The sequence below is a fragment of the Peromyscus leucopus genome, chromosome 6 (assembly GCF_004664715.2).
Source record: "Peromyscus leucopus breed LL Stock chromosome 6, UCI_PerLeu_2.1, whole genome shotgun sequence".
Lineage (NCBI taxonomy): Eukaryota > Metazoa > Chordata > Mammalia > Rodentia > Cricetidae > Peromyscus > Peromyscus leucopus.
Window position 1 is genome coordinate 31,050,352 of NC_051068.1, and position 15,180 is coordinate 31,065,531.

The 15,180-nt window shown below is 46.6% G+C and overlaps 1 protein-coding gene across 1 annotated transcript; it reads left to right on the forward strand.

The window, feature by feature from the left end:
* The first annotated feature begins 2,460 nt into the window (after nucleotides 1–2,460).
* Nucleotides 2,461–12,942, forward strand: Rab33b (RAB33B, member RAS oncogene family). The gene is made up of 3 exons (XM_028873342.2): nucleotides 2,461–2,544; nucleotides 2,737–3,004; nucleotides 11,499–12,942. Exons 2-3 carry the CDS (start codon nucleotides 2,756–2,758, stop codon nucleotides 11,937–11,939), a joined length of 690 nt encoding a protein of 229 aa, XP_028729175.1. The 5' UTR covers nucleotides 2,461–2,544; nucleotides 2,737–2,755; the 3' UTR covers nucleotides 11,940–12,942.
* The last annotated feature ends 2,238 nt before the right edge of the window (nucleotides 12,943–15,180 follow it).

Here is a 15,180-nt window from a genome sequence, read left to right on the forward strand (position 1 = left end):
TCCTCCTATCCCAGCCTTCTCAGAACTGAGATTATAGGCATATGCTAGTACACTCAACTTCTGTAATATCTTTGAAACCAATGGAAACATTCAGCTAGGCATAGTGTTCACATCTGTAGCCCTAGTACTCAGGGGGCTGAGACAGAATTCTCACAAGTTCAGAACTAGTTTGGAGTATATAATGAGTTCTCGGCCAGCTTTAGCTACAACATGAGACCATTTTTGGGGGCAGGGCATGAGGAGATGGCTCAGTGGTTAAAGTGCTTGCTGAGCAAGTAAGAGGCTCCAAATTTGGATCCCCAGAACTCAGGGCAATGCAGAGCAGGCATGGCAGCCCTCCTGTAACTCTTACTTTGGAAGATGGAGACGGGATTCCCAGAGCAAGTTAGCTACCAAGACTAGCTTTATGGGTGAGTTCTGCATTTGACTACGAGAGTCTGCCTCACAGAATAAGGTGAGAAAGAGTAGGTATACAGGTGCCCAGCACCTATGCAGACATGTATTACATACTCATCAGGTACATACACATGAAAAGGAGTAAAAAGGGAAGAAGTGAAAGAGTCTCCAAACTGACAAAGATGTGAAGACAAACAGTTTGTTTTGGGTTTAAAGGCAGCATCTGTATAGACCTGAATGTCCTAGAACTCTATGTAGATGAGGAGAGTCTCAAATTCACATAGATCCTCCTGCCTCTACCTCCCAAGTGCAGGGATTAAAGCAAAGGTCTATGCCACCTGGACCAGGCCAAACCAATGTTTTTTTTTTTTTAAACAAATTGAGCTGGGCGTAGTAGTGCACACTTTTCATCCCAGCACTGGGGAGGTAGAGACAGGGGGTTCTCTGTGAGTTCGAAGCTAGCCTAGTCTATGCAGAGTGCCAGGACTACAGAAAGACCTTGTCACAAACAAACAAACAAACAAGTCATTTTATTGATTTATACTTGTTTGCATTGTTTATTCTCTGTGTGGGTGGTTTTTGTTTTTAAGATAGGATCTCTGGTTTTTTTTGTTGTTGTTGTTTTTGTTTGTTTTTCCAAAACAGGCTTTCTCCTGGTAGCCAGTCTTGCAACTAGCTCTGTAGACCAGACTGGCCTCGAACTAAAGATCCACCTGCTGGGATTAAAGGTGTATGCCATCTCACTTGGTGAGGCAGAATCTCAGAGCCAAGGCTAGCCCTGTATTTTACAAATTTTTCCCTATATATTTTAGGTCCATTTTATTAGTTTAAAACAAGTTTATTCATTCTACTAAATTCAGCCTTTTATCATTGGGTAATTCCTTTCTACTTCCGAGTAATCTGTTTTTCTGCCACCAGGACAAGCTAGATTGTCAACTTTTTGAGTACACCTGTTTTTTATGGTGCTGGGATTTGAACTGGGTTTCCTATATGCAAGAAAAGCACTCTATCAAATGAGCTACCTCCTTAACCCTGTTTGTTTTTTGAAGAGAGGGTCTCTATACTCTTGTTGTGAGGCATCCACTAGAGAAGACCAATTGGACATGGGTTCTAGCAAATATTTATTTCGGACCAAGTGCAGTCCCCAGCCTTTCTCAGGGTGAGTTTTTACTCTCTCTCTCTCTCTCTCTCTCTCTCTCTCTCTCTCTCTCTCACACACACACACACACACACACACACACACACACACACACAATCACATTGATTGACATACTTCAATTAACAAGAACAGTTAGCCAGAAGCAGGACCACAGAAGCCAAAAAGCAAGCTCACTAGATTAGGAACTGTCCCAGAACTATGAATGTTGATGGTTAGGACTTTGTTCTCTCTCTCTCTCTCTCTCTCGGCAGATGTTGCTGCCTAAGTGCTGGGTTCTAAGGTCTGAATGGTACTTCTATCCCGTGCTAAGGTGTGGGGGCCTGTTAAAGTCTTGGCTGTCCCGGAGCTCGCGATGTAACCCAGGCTGGCCTTGAACTCATCCAGATTCTCCTGCCTTTTGAGTGCTCGGATTAAAAACTAGGCTCCCTCCCCTGAGGACTCCGACTTTACATCCTTCTGCCTCAGCTCCCGCTAGCAGGCGTTCCAGGACCGTCACGTCTAGCTGCGTAAAGGGTTTGGATTTCCCAAGAGTCCCACGGTGATCTGCTCTATGCGATCGGGGGTATTTAAAGCCAACAAGGCTTGGGGGACAAGATCCGAGGATAACCTCAAAGGGCCATGGCGGCGCCGGGAAAGGCAAGGCCGAGCATCCTCGCACTCCCCTGGCCACTCGGTCCCGCTCCGCAAAGGCTGGAGGACTTGGTGAGCGCAGCCGATGCCCTGGCCCCAACTGCTCCGACCCGGCTGCCCGCCCTGGCCGGTGGCCGCCACCACCGCACCGCCGCCTCTCGCGAGACAGCATCCGGGCCGCACCTCCTTCCTCTCTGCTGTCTCTCTCCCCGCCCCTGAGGAGCTGCGCCGCTTCCTCCAGAGCCCCGGCACAGCGGACGTGGCAGGGCCGGTCCAGTCCGGAGTGCCGCAGACAGAGGTCCCCCAGGCGGACCTTCCGTGCTGCACTCCAGCCAGGGAGCGCCGGCCGGCCTTTGCAGGTACACCGCGCCCGCGGGCCGGAGAAGGCCGGAGCCGGGCGCCACACCTGGGAGGGCAGGGGCGGGCGGGGCTCGCGCAGGCGCGCTGCGGGGCCTGCGGGCCCTGGGGAGCCGGGCGTAGTGGGGCGCCGCCGGGGAACGCTGTCGCTGCGGGGGCGCCGTTCCCGAGGCTTGTCTCCTCCGCCGCCTCAGCTCGGAGGGAGTCGGGAGGATGGCTTCGGACATGGAGTCGTCCCTGGAGGTCAGCTTCTCGTCCAGCTGTGCGGTGTCAGGGGCGCCCGGGTGTCTGCCTCCCGCCCGCTCCCGCATCTTCAAGATCATCGTGATCGGCGACTCGAACGTGGGCAAGACGTGCCTGACTTACCGCTTCTGCGCCGGCCGCTTCCCCGACCGCACCGAGGCCACCATCGGGGTGGACTTCCGAGAGCGAGCCGTGGAGATCGATGGCGAGCGGATCAAGGTGCGCCGATGGGGGAGGGGGGGGGCTGTGGCTGCGGAGGGCTGCCCCGGCTTTGCAGGTGTGTGCACCGCACCCGGGCTCTGGGCGGGAGTGTGCGCCCCGTGTGCTCCCCACGCCGGTGTGGAAAGTGCGTCTGTATGTAGCAAACTTCAGAGGCAGTATTTCCCCGCCCCGCATCTCTAACGTGCACCAACTTTACCTTGGGCATCTTGCTTTTCAAAACAGCGCGTTATGATTTGGTAAGCTCCCTTATGACGCACTTGTAACGAGCCTGTGGATCACACTTGGAGTGTCAATGGTGTAGGGGGCAGTCATTCCCCCCCCCCCCCAATTGCCTGAGAGTTATGTGCTGGGAGTCTGGGGAATATGACCGAAGGAAACAAACCCAGAAATTTTTTTAGCATAGAAAACTCAGTTATTTCGAAGAGCATTGCATAAATGCTAAGTATTGTGGAAGTAAAGCCTGTTGCATTTGAGGCGGTTTCTGTATGGTAACCAATTTGTTTAGAAAAAAAAACTATTTTCCCATTGAAGCTTTATATACGCAGTGGATCTTAAGTGGTTGCCAAAATCCTATCTCTTCATGCAAGCACAGACCCTCTCCCAGGTGGCTTCTGAGACATCAGATGCTGTCATCATAGTAGGGAAGACCAAGACAGCCGGGATTGAGATTTGAAGGGTTGGACTCCTGGAATTGCAGAATAAAGATTCTTGACAAGTTGGGGGCCGCCTGATGCTGTGAACCTCCACACTCTATTGCAAAATCACTAGGTTTACTTAATACCATCCCTTAAAACCTGTGAAATGGGGGTGGGGGAGGCCCACCCATGCCTTTAATCCTAGAATTCTGTGAATTCTGTATAGTGAGTCCGGGGATAGCTAGGGGGACTTCAGTGAGACCCATCTCAAAATACACAACAAACAAATCAAAATCCCCACATGAAACCCCGGAACTACCCTGACTTCCTTCAGCAACTGCTTTTCCTTTGGTCTATGTTGGCGGTCCTCTACCTCAGTCTACTTGGAACAGCTTTGATTTGCTCCTCTTCCCTTTCTATCCTTGAGGCATGAAGTTTCTGTTTCTTCACTCACAACACCCTCCCTGCCCTCAAAGAATTTTCACCTCCAGTAAAGATAAGGGGCAATCATCTGAGTTAGGGGACCACTTCTCTATGCCCCTTGGCTTTTCCATTTTCATTTATGTGTGTGGGTGCACATGTGTGCATAAGAGTGTGTGTGTGTGTGTGCACACGCGCACGCATGGGGGGGGTAAGTCCAGACTAGTCCAGACTCGAGATGTTCATGTCAGCCTTGCGAAGTTGCTCTCTATCTTATGTTTTTAAGGCAGTGTCCCAATGAATCTGAGCTCCTGATTCCATGAGGGATCTATCTGACTAGCAAGCCCCGAGGATCCTCCTGTTTCTGCCTCCCTGCGGCTGGGGTTGCAGGTGCTGAGGGTCAAGTGTAGCTTGGCAAGCGCTGCCAGTCCTGGTGGTTTGGGTAAACGGTAGTGTAAAGTAGAGGGAGGTCTATGGGACTAGGGTATACACAGCCCAGTGACAGGGTGCTTACTAGGGTGCCCAAGGCCCAGTGTTTGATCCCTGGCAGAAGCTGAGGAAAGAGATTTGTGTACATGGCAAGAAGAGCTAGATGAGTGGAAGGCCAACTTTTTTTCAAGCTAAACTGGGTCAGGTGCAGACGCTGGTGACGGTAGAAAAGATGAGGCTTCTGGTGTGTGCATGTGCAAGCATGGGGTGAGCAATTGTGGGAAGTCGCTCAGGCTTTGGAGCCCAGCTAACTCAGGTGCAAGTGTGAGCCGATGAAAAGCTTCAGGCTGTGGTGTGGCTTAAATTTGTCTCCCAAGTTATCTTAATTCCCAAGTTCCTAAAGTAATGAGACTTGGAGGTGAGGCATTTGGGGGGTGATTGGGTCCTTTGGACTTACAAATGGGTTAATCCCTTCATAGATTAATTAGATTAATCTGTTGACTGGTTAAAGGATTAGTTCATTCATAAGTTAGTGAATTAATCGAATTAATCCCATTTATGGATTACTGGGTTCTTGGGAGTGGCTTGTCCACCTATAAAGCTGTGAACCGAATAAGCCTCTATTCTCTAAATTAGTCAGCCTTCGAAAGTTTTGTTATAGCAACAGAAAACAGACTAAGGTATTTGCTTTTCTGTTTTTTTAAAATTATATTTATCTGTTTATTTAATTTTAAGAGTCTTTTTAAATTAAAATTTATTTTTATTTATTTTTTTTAAAGATTTATTTATTTATTTTGTATAGAGCATATACACCTGCAGGCCAGAAGAGGGCACCAGATCTCATTACAGATGGTTGTGGGCCACCATGTGGTTGCTGGGAATTGAACTCAGGACCTCTGGAAGAGCAGTCAGTGCTCTTAACCTCTGAGCCATCTCTTCAGCCCTTAAAATTTATTTTTGTTTCTTGTGCATTGGTGTTTTGCCTGTATGTATGTTTGAATTGGGTGCTGGGAATCGAACCTGGGTCCTGTAGAAGGGCAGCCAGTGCTCTTTTTGTTTGTTTCAAGACAGAGTTTCTCTGTGAAACAGCCCTGGCTGTCCTGGAACTCGATTTGTAGACTAGGCTGGCCTCGAACTCACAGAGATCGCCTGCCTCTACCTCCTGAGTGCTGTGATTAAAGAGGTGCTCCACCAGCCACTGCTCTTAACTGCTGAGCCATCTCCACCCCTGAGACAGCCCTTCTGTGTAGACCAGGCTGGTCTTGAACTCACTGAGATCCACCTACTTTTGCCTTTAATCCCAGCACTTGGGACGCAGAGGTAGATAGGTCTCTTGAGTTCAAGGCAGCCTGGTCTACAGAGTGTAGTGGTTTTTTTTTTTTTTTTTTTTTTTCTTTTCTTTTCAAGACAAGGTTTCTCTGTGTACTGCGTGCGCTACCCCGGCCGGCATTTTTATTTATTTATTTATTTTTAGTTTATGTGCATTTATGTTTTGCTTGCATTATGCTTATGTGAGGATGACAGTTATGTGAGGATGCCAGATCCCCTGGAACTGGAGTTACAGACAGTTGTGAGCTGCCATGTGGGTGCTGGGGATTGAACCCGGGTCCTCTGAAAGAACAGCCAGTGCTCTTAACCACCAAGCCATCTCTCCAGTCCCCAAGTGTAGTGGTTTTTAACCTGTGGGTTGAAATCCCTTTTGGGGATGTTGAACGACCCTTTCATGGGGGCCACCTAAGACTATGGGAAAACAAAGATACTTACATTATGATTCCTATTTACAGTTTTTGAAGTAATTTACAGTTATAAAGTAGCAATGAAAATAATTCTATGGCTGGGGGTCAGCACAACATGAAGAACTTTATTAAAGGGTCACAGCATTAGGAAGGCTGAGAACCACTGACATAATGAGTTCCAGGATATCCAGGACTACACAGAAACCCTGTCTTAAAAAAACAAAAACAAGACCAAAAAAAAAAAAAAAAAGTAAGAAAAAAGAAAATCTGCGGGTATAAGGAATAGTCCCTTACCTCTAGGATCTGTTTGTAAGTCAGTCATTGGCTTAAAATAAAGAATGTACTATCTTTTCTGAAAAAAAAAATCTCACAAAGTTATGGAGCCGCGGTGGGTGTGGTGGTGTCCATCTTTAATCCTAGCACTCAGGAGGCAGAGGCAGGCAGATCTGAGTTTGAGGTCAGCCTGATCTATACAGCAAGTTCCAGGACAGCCAGAGAACAGTGAGACTCTGTCTCAAACACATACACACATGCACACGCACACATATACACACCCTCTTCATCTTGTCAACCTGTTCAGTGCATCTGACAGGTCACCTTGGTGTCCTCTTCTGGAGAAGTGTGTATTGGTCGCAGTAGTGGTGGTATTAGGGCTGGGATCCAAACCCTGCCTGTTAGGTGAGTGCTCTACCACTTCCACAACTAAGCTACATCCCTGGCACTTAAAAATATTTTTTATATTAGGTGTACTGGTGCAACCTGTGTGTATGTCTGTGGACTGTGTGTATGCAGTGCCCACAGAGACATTGGGTTCTCCTGGAATTACAGATGGTTTTAAGCCACCATGTGGGTGCTGGGAATCAAACTCTGGTCCTTCGGGAGAGCAGCCAGTATTCTTGAGCCATCTCTCCAGCCCTGTATGCCTTTTTTTAAAAAAGGGTCTTATGTATCCAAAGCTGACTTCAAAGTCTATATATTCAAGGATAACCTTGAATTGTGTGTGTGTGTGTGTGTGTGTGTGTGTGTGTGCGCGCGCGCACGTGTTCATTCACACATGTGTAGGTTGATGTTAGATGTCTCTCTCAATTGCTCTTTGCTCCTGTGTATTTTGAGATGGGGCCTCATCTCCGCTACCTGACCTTGAACTTGTGAACCTCCTGTCTTTACCTCCTGGATGCTGGGATTACAGGCAAGCACACATGGTTTATGCAGTGCTGGGGACTGAATCCAGAGCTGTGTGTACAATGGGCAAGCATTCTGTGGCCTAAGCTCTGTCCCCATCCCTGTGTATATTAAATCTTTGAAAACCTTTCCTCAAGCTGGGTGTGCTGGCTCATGCCTTTGTTCTCAGCACTCTGGAAGCAGAGATAGGTAGATTATGTGAGTTATAGGCCTGCCGGAGCTACATAATATGAAGTTGAGTCAGAAGGGTGGTCTTAAATTCAAGACTGGCCTGACTGCAGGGGATTGCAGGCCTCCTCGTCTCAGAAGGCTGAGCCAGGTATGATAGCACCCCTCCGCTCCCAGCACTCATAGATCTGTCTGAAAAGGACTCCTCAGGCTATTCGGCTAGCGTGGCCACGGCCACCAGCCGTCTGGTAGCTTTAAAGAGCCTTCCTTTCTAATTCCAGGCCAGCCAGAGCACCATAGTGAGAGCCTGTCTAAACATACACACACCAAGGAAAGAAAACAAAACCCAGAAGGCTGTACTTGCTAATTGATTTCTGAGTGCTATATGCATAAACTTGAAAGAGGAAAATCTTGTTCACAGGATTTTGGCAGCTGAATAAAAATGAGTTCCTTAAATAAAAATGCATTTGACTTTCAGATCGATTGTCCCAGTCTTAATCCATATGCTTCCCCTTGACTGTCTAGCTGGGTGCCTCTCTCAACAGTCATTTTGAGATTTAATCCAGTCTTCCATCAGGGATCAGCAGTCACTACTTAAACATGTCGGTGACTCTCCTGTTATATCGGGAGAAGAGAGAATGATGTTAATATTAACTAAGGAAAAACAGCTAAGATGTCTCCTCTCCCTAAATCAAATATATTAAGCACAAAGAATGCTAGTACGGTGTAAGGAGCAGCAAGCTGTGGCAGTCAACTGCTCTACTTCCTGTTTTCGTGGGACATGCAGTCTAAGAATGAGTTTTGTATTGTTTTCTGTGCTGGGGTTGAACGCAGGGCTTCCTCATCACGTGCTACACAAGCCAGTGCTCGCAGCTCCAAGCTGGACCCCAGCCCTGTTTTTGGGTGGTTGGAGAAAATGAGTCTAAGAATGAGATTTCATGGTAAATGAAAATGACATGAAATTCAGAATCTTCCAGGTCATCCTCATGCAATCCTCTTCCTTCCCTCCCTAAATCCAGCCAGCTTCCTACTGCAGTTTTTCTGTTACTCCTCTCGTCAAAACCCTAGCTGCAGTGGTTCCCTCAAGCCTCCCTTTGAGGGGAGAGAGATCTGTAAAGCTCAGTGATGGCGGACTTGTCCGGCATGGTCAGGACAGTGAGTTTCATCCTTAGTACTGGGAAACAATTCAGACCTGCCTTTGAGCTTTGATGGCAGCTCCGTTGATCTCATTTAAAAACAGCTACCACAAGCCTTCCTCCGGTGGATGCATGCCGTCCTCTTCCTTCATCTTCCCGTAGTTCAGCCCAGTCATTTGCTGGTGTCTCACTGTTGCCTTGAATAGCCCTCCCTCCTTCCTGTATTTCCACGCAAGATTGGTTTTCAGCTTCTCCTAGAATCCCAGCCTTTCTGCTTCCTTCTGTGGAAGGAAATCCCCTTAGCCCTCCATCACACCGTCCCCATCTTTATCGTGTGTCTGCCTTCCCTGTTAGGGCAGGATCTGGCCTGGCAATCCCTGTAGGAGCTGAGTGTTCGGTTATGCAGACAGGGCATTGGTAGGTTACCCTGGAATTCCCAAATTCAAGTGACAAAGAAAGCTAATGAAAAGGCAGGTGACAAAGAACAAAATCCTGTGTGACTTTTGACGCTGAATCCAAAGGTTTCAGTAACTGACTTTTGTTGATAAAGAGGGCCCACCAAGGCAAGGCGTGGTAACTGGAGGTGAGAACTCCAGGAGCAGAGGTCGTGAGAGTGAGACAACATCTCCTCTTAGGATTTTAAAGAAAGCTTTCATTTATCTTTATTTTATGTGGGTGAGTGTGTACGCACCATGTGTGTGCCTGGTGCCCACAAAGGTGCCAGAGAGGAGGTTGGGTTCCCGGAACTGGAGTTACACACCATTGTGAGCCAACATAGAGGTGCTGTGAACCAAACCCTGGTCCTCTCTAAGAGCAGCAAATGCTCTTATCTGCTGAGCTGGCTCTCCAGCCTCTGGATCTTTAAGTTTAAGGACAGGGTATTCTCAGTTGCCCAGGCTTTTCTCAGACTCCAGCTACTTCTGCCCTAGTCTTCCGAGTCACAGGACCACAGACAGCAGAGAGGAGGGGGAAGGAATCACGTGGCACAACTATGCACCAGAGCTTAGATACCTTGGAGGCTTGGTCTTGAGCAGCTCCAGGGGAGGAGCCGCTGCTTGGTGGGTTTTCTGAGGGTGGGGTCCCAGGAGAGAGAGGCGGAGAGGGAGAGGGAGAGGAGCTGAAGCTGGGTTCCCAGCTTCCCAGTAGGATGTCAAGCTTATGTTTAACTCTGTACTGTGCTTTCCTCCTGAGGCTGTTCTCACTCTTAAAAATGCTTGTTGTTGGGCAACAAGAGGCAGAGTGAGCTGTGACACATGACGTGTTCTAAATGTTCTCCACGTGTCTGTTCATGATCGTGTGTGCAGGCATGCATGGAGGCTAGCATTCTTCCCCAGGGCTCTCTACCTTAGTTCTGGGACAGGGTTCTCACTGGCGACTGAACAGTCCAGCTCGTCCGGCTGGCCTGCACACCCCAGAGATCCTCCTGTCCTCACCCCCCATTGCTGGGGCTAGAGGTGTGACTGATGCACCTGGCTGTTGTGAGTACTGGAGACAGAACTCAGGTTCTCAAATTTCAGTGTCTTAGTTAGGGTTTCTGTGCCGTGAAGAGACACCATGACCACGGCAACTCTTATAAAAGAACACGTTTAATTGAGGTGGAGGCTTACAGTTCAGAGGGTCAGTCCATCATCACGGAGCGGAGCATGGCGGTGTGCAGGCAGACATGGTGCTGGCTGTATCTTGAATAGAAGGCAACAGGAAGTGGACTGTGATACTGGGCAGTATCCTGAGCATAGGGAACCTCAAAGTCCGTTCCTACAGTGACACACTTCCTCCTACAAGGCCATACCCACTCCAAGAAAGCCACACCTCCTAATAGTGCCACTCCCAGTTAGCTAATGGGGGCCATTACATTCAAACTACCACATACAGCAAACACTTTATCCTCTCCCCAGGCCCTCGGTTTTCAATCCTAAAGACAGTAGCTTTCCTGGAGTGCCTTCATGTTAGTGGCTCAAATTCTGCCACTGGGTCCCCCTAAATACCAGAAAATCAGAAAAATCACGATTTGTAAGTACTTATATTTCTACTCTGAATAAAATTAGACTTACATTAATTAGGAAAAAGGAAGGCTATTAAGAAAATGGAGAGGCTGGGCATGGTGATGTATGCTTCTAATCCCAGACCTCCAGAGTTGGAGATGGGTAGATCTCTGTGAGTTTGAGACCAGCTCTGTCTACATAGAGAGTTCTAGGCCATCAGAACTACACAAGTAGTTCTATATAAGGCCCTATATCAAAGGGAAAAAAGAAAGAAAAAAAAAGGATAAAATGAAGAAATTTGAATTTAAAGAGCTGACAGATTTCAAAGTCAATACTGAGGGCTAGATGAATGGCCTGGTGGCTGGGAGTACTTGGTCCCTGCATCCTACCGAGTGTCAGTGGAGAACCGACTGCTGAGTTGACCTGGCCTGCGTGGACTCATCATGGCATGTGTGTGCATGCGGATAAGAAATTTAAAACCACTCACTTAGTACATTGGACTCAGCATTTGCCTTTCCTATCTCCAGGCTATGAATATTCTGGGTGTTTTATGTGTTGTATCCTTTTCCCTCAATTTTCTTCAAAAAATCATTTTTAAGACCTTACCTGCTCAGATTTTTATAGTCATACTTAGTAGTCACATGGTGACTGGACTAGCCTGGTGAAGTCTAGACCCCACCCAGAAAAGCCAAGCTCCCAGGTGTTTTGCTGTTAGGGAGCAGGTAGAGGTGGTTAAGTTGCTTGATACGTGTGTCACTGGACTGAACTTGTGGACTTTTTGCTTTCTGTTTGCCGTGCTCCAGATCCAGCTGTGGGACACTGCAGGGCAAGAACGGTTCAGGAAGAGCATGGTTCAGCACTACTACAGGAATGTGCATGCTGTCGTCTTCGTCTATGACATGACCAACATGGCCAGCTTCCACAGCCTGCCATCTTGGATCGAGGAATGCAAACAACACCTGCTGGCAAGTGACATACCTCGCATTCTGGTTGGAAACAAATGTGACTTGAGAAGCGCCATTCAGGTGCCCACAGACTTGGCACAGAAGTTTGCTGACACACACAGTATGCCTTTGTTTGAGACCTCTGCTAAAAATCCCAATGATAATGACCACGTAGAAGCTATATTTATGACACTGGCTCATAAGCTGAAGAGCCACAAGCCGTTGATGCTCAGCCAACCACCTGATAACAGAATTAGCCTGAAACCGGAAACAAAGCCTGCGGTGCCGTGCTGGTGCTAGGTCGCAGGTATGGCCGTCCCGGGGCTGACCGGAGGGACGCTTCTGATAAGTGTGATTAAGTCTGTAAGATTAAATCTGAAATACAACGGAGCCTCCTGTTCTTGGCGTTGCTGTGCTGCCTTTTGTATTCTGCATCCTCTTAACAAGTTTGTCACCATGACAACGCAGGGAGAGGGCCCGTGTACAGCGGGATGAGCCAGGCGGTCTTTCCGGTGCAGCCTGGTGAAGCCCAAGTGTCCCTGGACCATCGAAGAAATGCTGTGTAGAGCTGAAGGCAAATGACGAGCTACTAAGGTGCTTTTATTTTTCCTTGGCATCTAAGCACTAAAAACTAATCAGAGGGATCCAGACAGTTCTGACGGGAGTTTATTTTAGCCATGACCTTTAATTGAAATATCAGATCTTTACCAAGCTGGGTCCTGGTGCCCCCTGTCCTCTGCTCCTAGACAGTTGGGCTGACTCGGGGCTGGATTCAGTCAGCATCCATATGGCGGAGAGCTGAGAGCACGCCTCGAGTTGCTGAGCCTACATGTATTCCTGTAATAGTGTCGTTGGGTCAGTTTTTCTAAATGGCCACAAACTGTTCCTTGGTATGAAAAAATGAATTCAATATTGAAAAATTTCTTGCCTGTCCCTCAGTGGTAAAAGAAATAGTTAAAAAAATTTTTTTTTGCCCTAAATACTTTTAGTTTGAATTTAAGACTTTGCACAAAGAAAATAGCACGTTTGCATATGAAGCTGTTTGCAGAATGGAGTGTAAGGCATGTTTAGCCTAAGCGTGCACATCCTCATTTTGACAGCTTGCAGCCCTGGGCAGTTTTAGAGAAAATTATGCCAAAATAGATTTTACGTAAATATTTTCAGAATGTGGGAAATAAAGGTACTCTGACCTAGTTTCAGATTTTTGTTTCATTGTTCTGAAGGTCCCAATTGGAAAATTCAGTTACAAATGCAAACTTTTTCTACTTAATAAAAACTAAATGAAAATAAAACTTTTAAGAAATGATTGTACAGTTTTAAATATTAGGGCCCAAGTTGGCTTTATTTGCATTTAGAGAGATTTTTCTTTTTTTTTTTTTAAATACGGGGTCTCACTTTATAGGCCTGACTGGCCTGGGACCAAGATGGCCTCAGACTTACAGATATCCATCCACCTGCCTCATCCTCCAACTGCTGGGATTACAGGCTTGTGTCACCAGAACTAGTCTAGTACGTTTTTCTCAATCACACTAGAATTAATGACTAGTATTTTTCTAGAGAAACAATGGCTGGAGTAACTGGCGGCTGGACAAGTGTCTTACAGAAGGGAGCCTCTGTTCATTGTTTGCAACACTTTGTACAGCTCGGAAGGGACAGACAGGCTTTCCAAGCCCAGCTCTGCTTTGCTCCTTACTGTTCTCAGCTCTGTTTCTTCAGTACTATTAATGCATTATTTTTCTTTTTAAAGTAACAGACTGTTTCTCTTTTTTTTTGAGGGGGGGGTGGGTGGAATTTCAAGACAGGGTTTTACTGTGTAGCTTTTTTGGAGCCTGTCCTGGAACTTGCTCTGTAGACCAGGCTGACCTCGAACTCACAGAGATCCACCTTCCTCTGCCTCCCTAGTGCTGAGATTAAAGGCGTGTGCCACCACTGCCTGGCAGGCTATTTTTTTTATAAGGAGTAAATGAGCATTTTTTTACAATTCTGTGAAAAGCATCTTTTTTTTTCCACTTTAGTATTTATTAATTAAAACATTTGTATCTTATTTGTAATGACTTACCACTTTAGTTTTTAATTAATTAATTAAAAACCACTTTAGTTTTTAATTCTTTATTTTAAAAAGATACTTATCAGGTGAGCAAGATTAGGCCTTTAGCCAAAGTGTTTGTAAAGCACTTACTGACTGTTGACATCACTTCCAAAATGATGGTGAACTGACATCTAGTTATTAATTTTTTAAGCACAAATCACACATTTTGTACTTCTGTGAATTTATTTTAACTGACATTTATTCGGAAGTATCAGATGTTTTATTAAGATCTTAATTTGAGAACACCAAAGCAAACTACTTTAGAATCTGCTGTGGTCGCCTCCACATTGCTTGGTTGTCTGTACTGCTCCTTCATGTTTCCTCAGCAAGTTCAGTAGTGTCGCTATGAAACAGTGTCCCTCTTACATTTCTCCCATGAAGTACAATAAACCATCTTTGCCACGACGAAATGCTGTTTTGTTTCCTTTGTTTTCTGGGTTGAATATAAAATTAAAGAACATACCTCCTCCCCTGTCTGCTGTAGTTCTTAGAAATATATATATACCCTGTGATTCCTTAATTTGAAAATCCCAAATCTGATATTTATTTCATCTAGAAACTTTCAGATTTTAGATCATTTTGGATTGGGAATTTTTTTGATTAGGTATTCTCAACCAGTGAAGTTGATGTTGATGACCAAAAACAAGTCCAAAGTCTAAAACAAGGAATTCTCAAGACTACTCAGTGTACACAGCACATGCTCTAAAAAATGACTGGTTGCTGTGGATATCGCTCTGTATAAAGAAAATGCTGATTGGCCAGTAGCCAGGCAGGAAGTAGAGGCGGGACAAGCAGAGGAGAGAATTGTGGGAACAGAAGGCGGAGGAGGAGATGCCAGCCTGCCGTCCAGGGAGCAGCATGTAAAGGCAACAGGTAAAGCCATGGAACACGTGGTGACATATAGATTAACAGAAATGGGCTGAGTTTAAGAGTAAGACCTGGTCAGTGGTAGGCCTGAGCTAATGGCTGAGCAGTTTAAATAAAATAAGCGTCTGTGTGTTTATTTGGGTCTGAGTGGCTGCAGGCCCGGGCAGGACTCCAGCTACAACTGGTGTGTTTCTAGCAGAGTGGACACAGGTACTAGAGATGGAGAAAGAAGAGTGTGTTTCAGGCACAAGATTGTAACCTGGACCCCTCTGGAGAGAGCAGTATGGCTTTTAAGTGGATACTGCTTCCCGTTGGTCAGTTGTATTACCTAAGTTACTCTTGTGTTTAACTGCTGAACTACATACAGAGACAACTGTCTTCATCAGATACTGGGTTCATCAGTTGGCCATGTCCTTCAGACATGTATGCAGGTGTCTGTGGAGTCAAGAAGACACTACCAGATCACCTGGAGCTGTAGTTAGAAGTGGTTGTGAGGCATGCAACATGGGCACTTGGGACTTAATTTGGGTCTTCTGGGTCATCAACTGGCCATGGCCGTCTAGATTTGCTAACGCTGGCACATGT

Bases quoted from the DNA above. Each gene is read 5' to 3' on its own strand.
- Rab33b (XM_028873342.2), top strand. From the start codon at position 2,756: ATGGCTTCGGACATGGAGTCGTCCCTGGAGGTCAGCTTCTCGTCCAGC. The intron at 3,005-11,498 runs GTGCGCCGATGG...GCCGTGCTCCAG, and splicing joins TCGATGGCGAGCGGATCAAG to ATCCAGCTGTGGGACACTGC.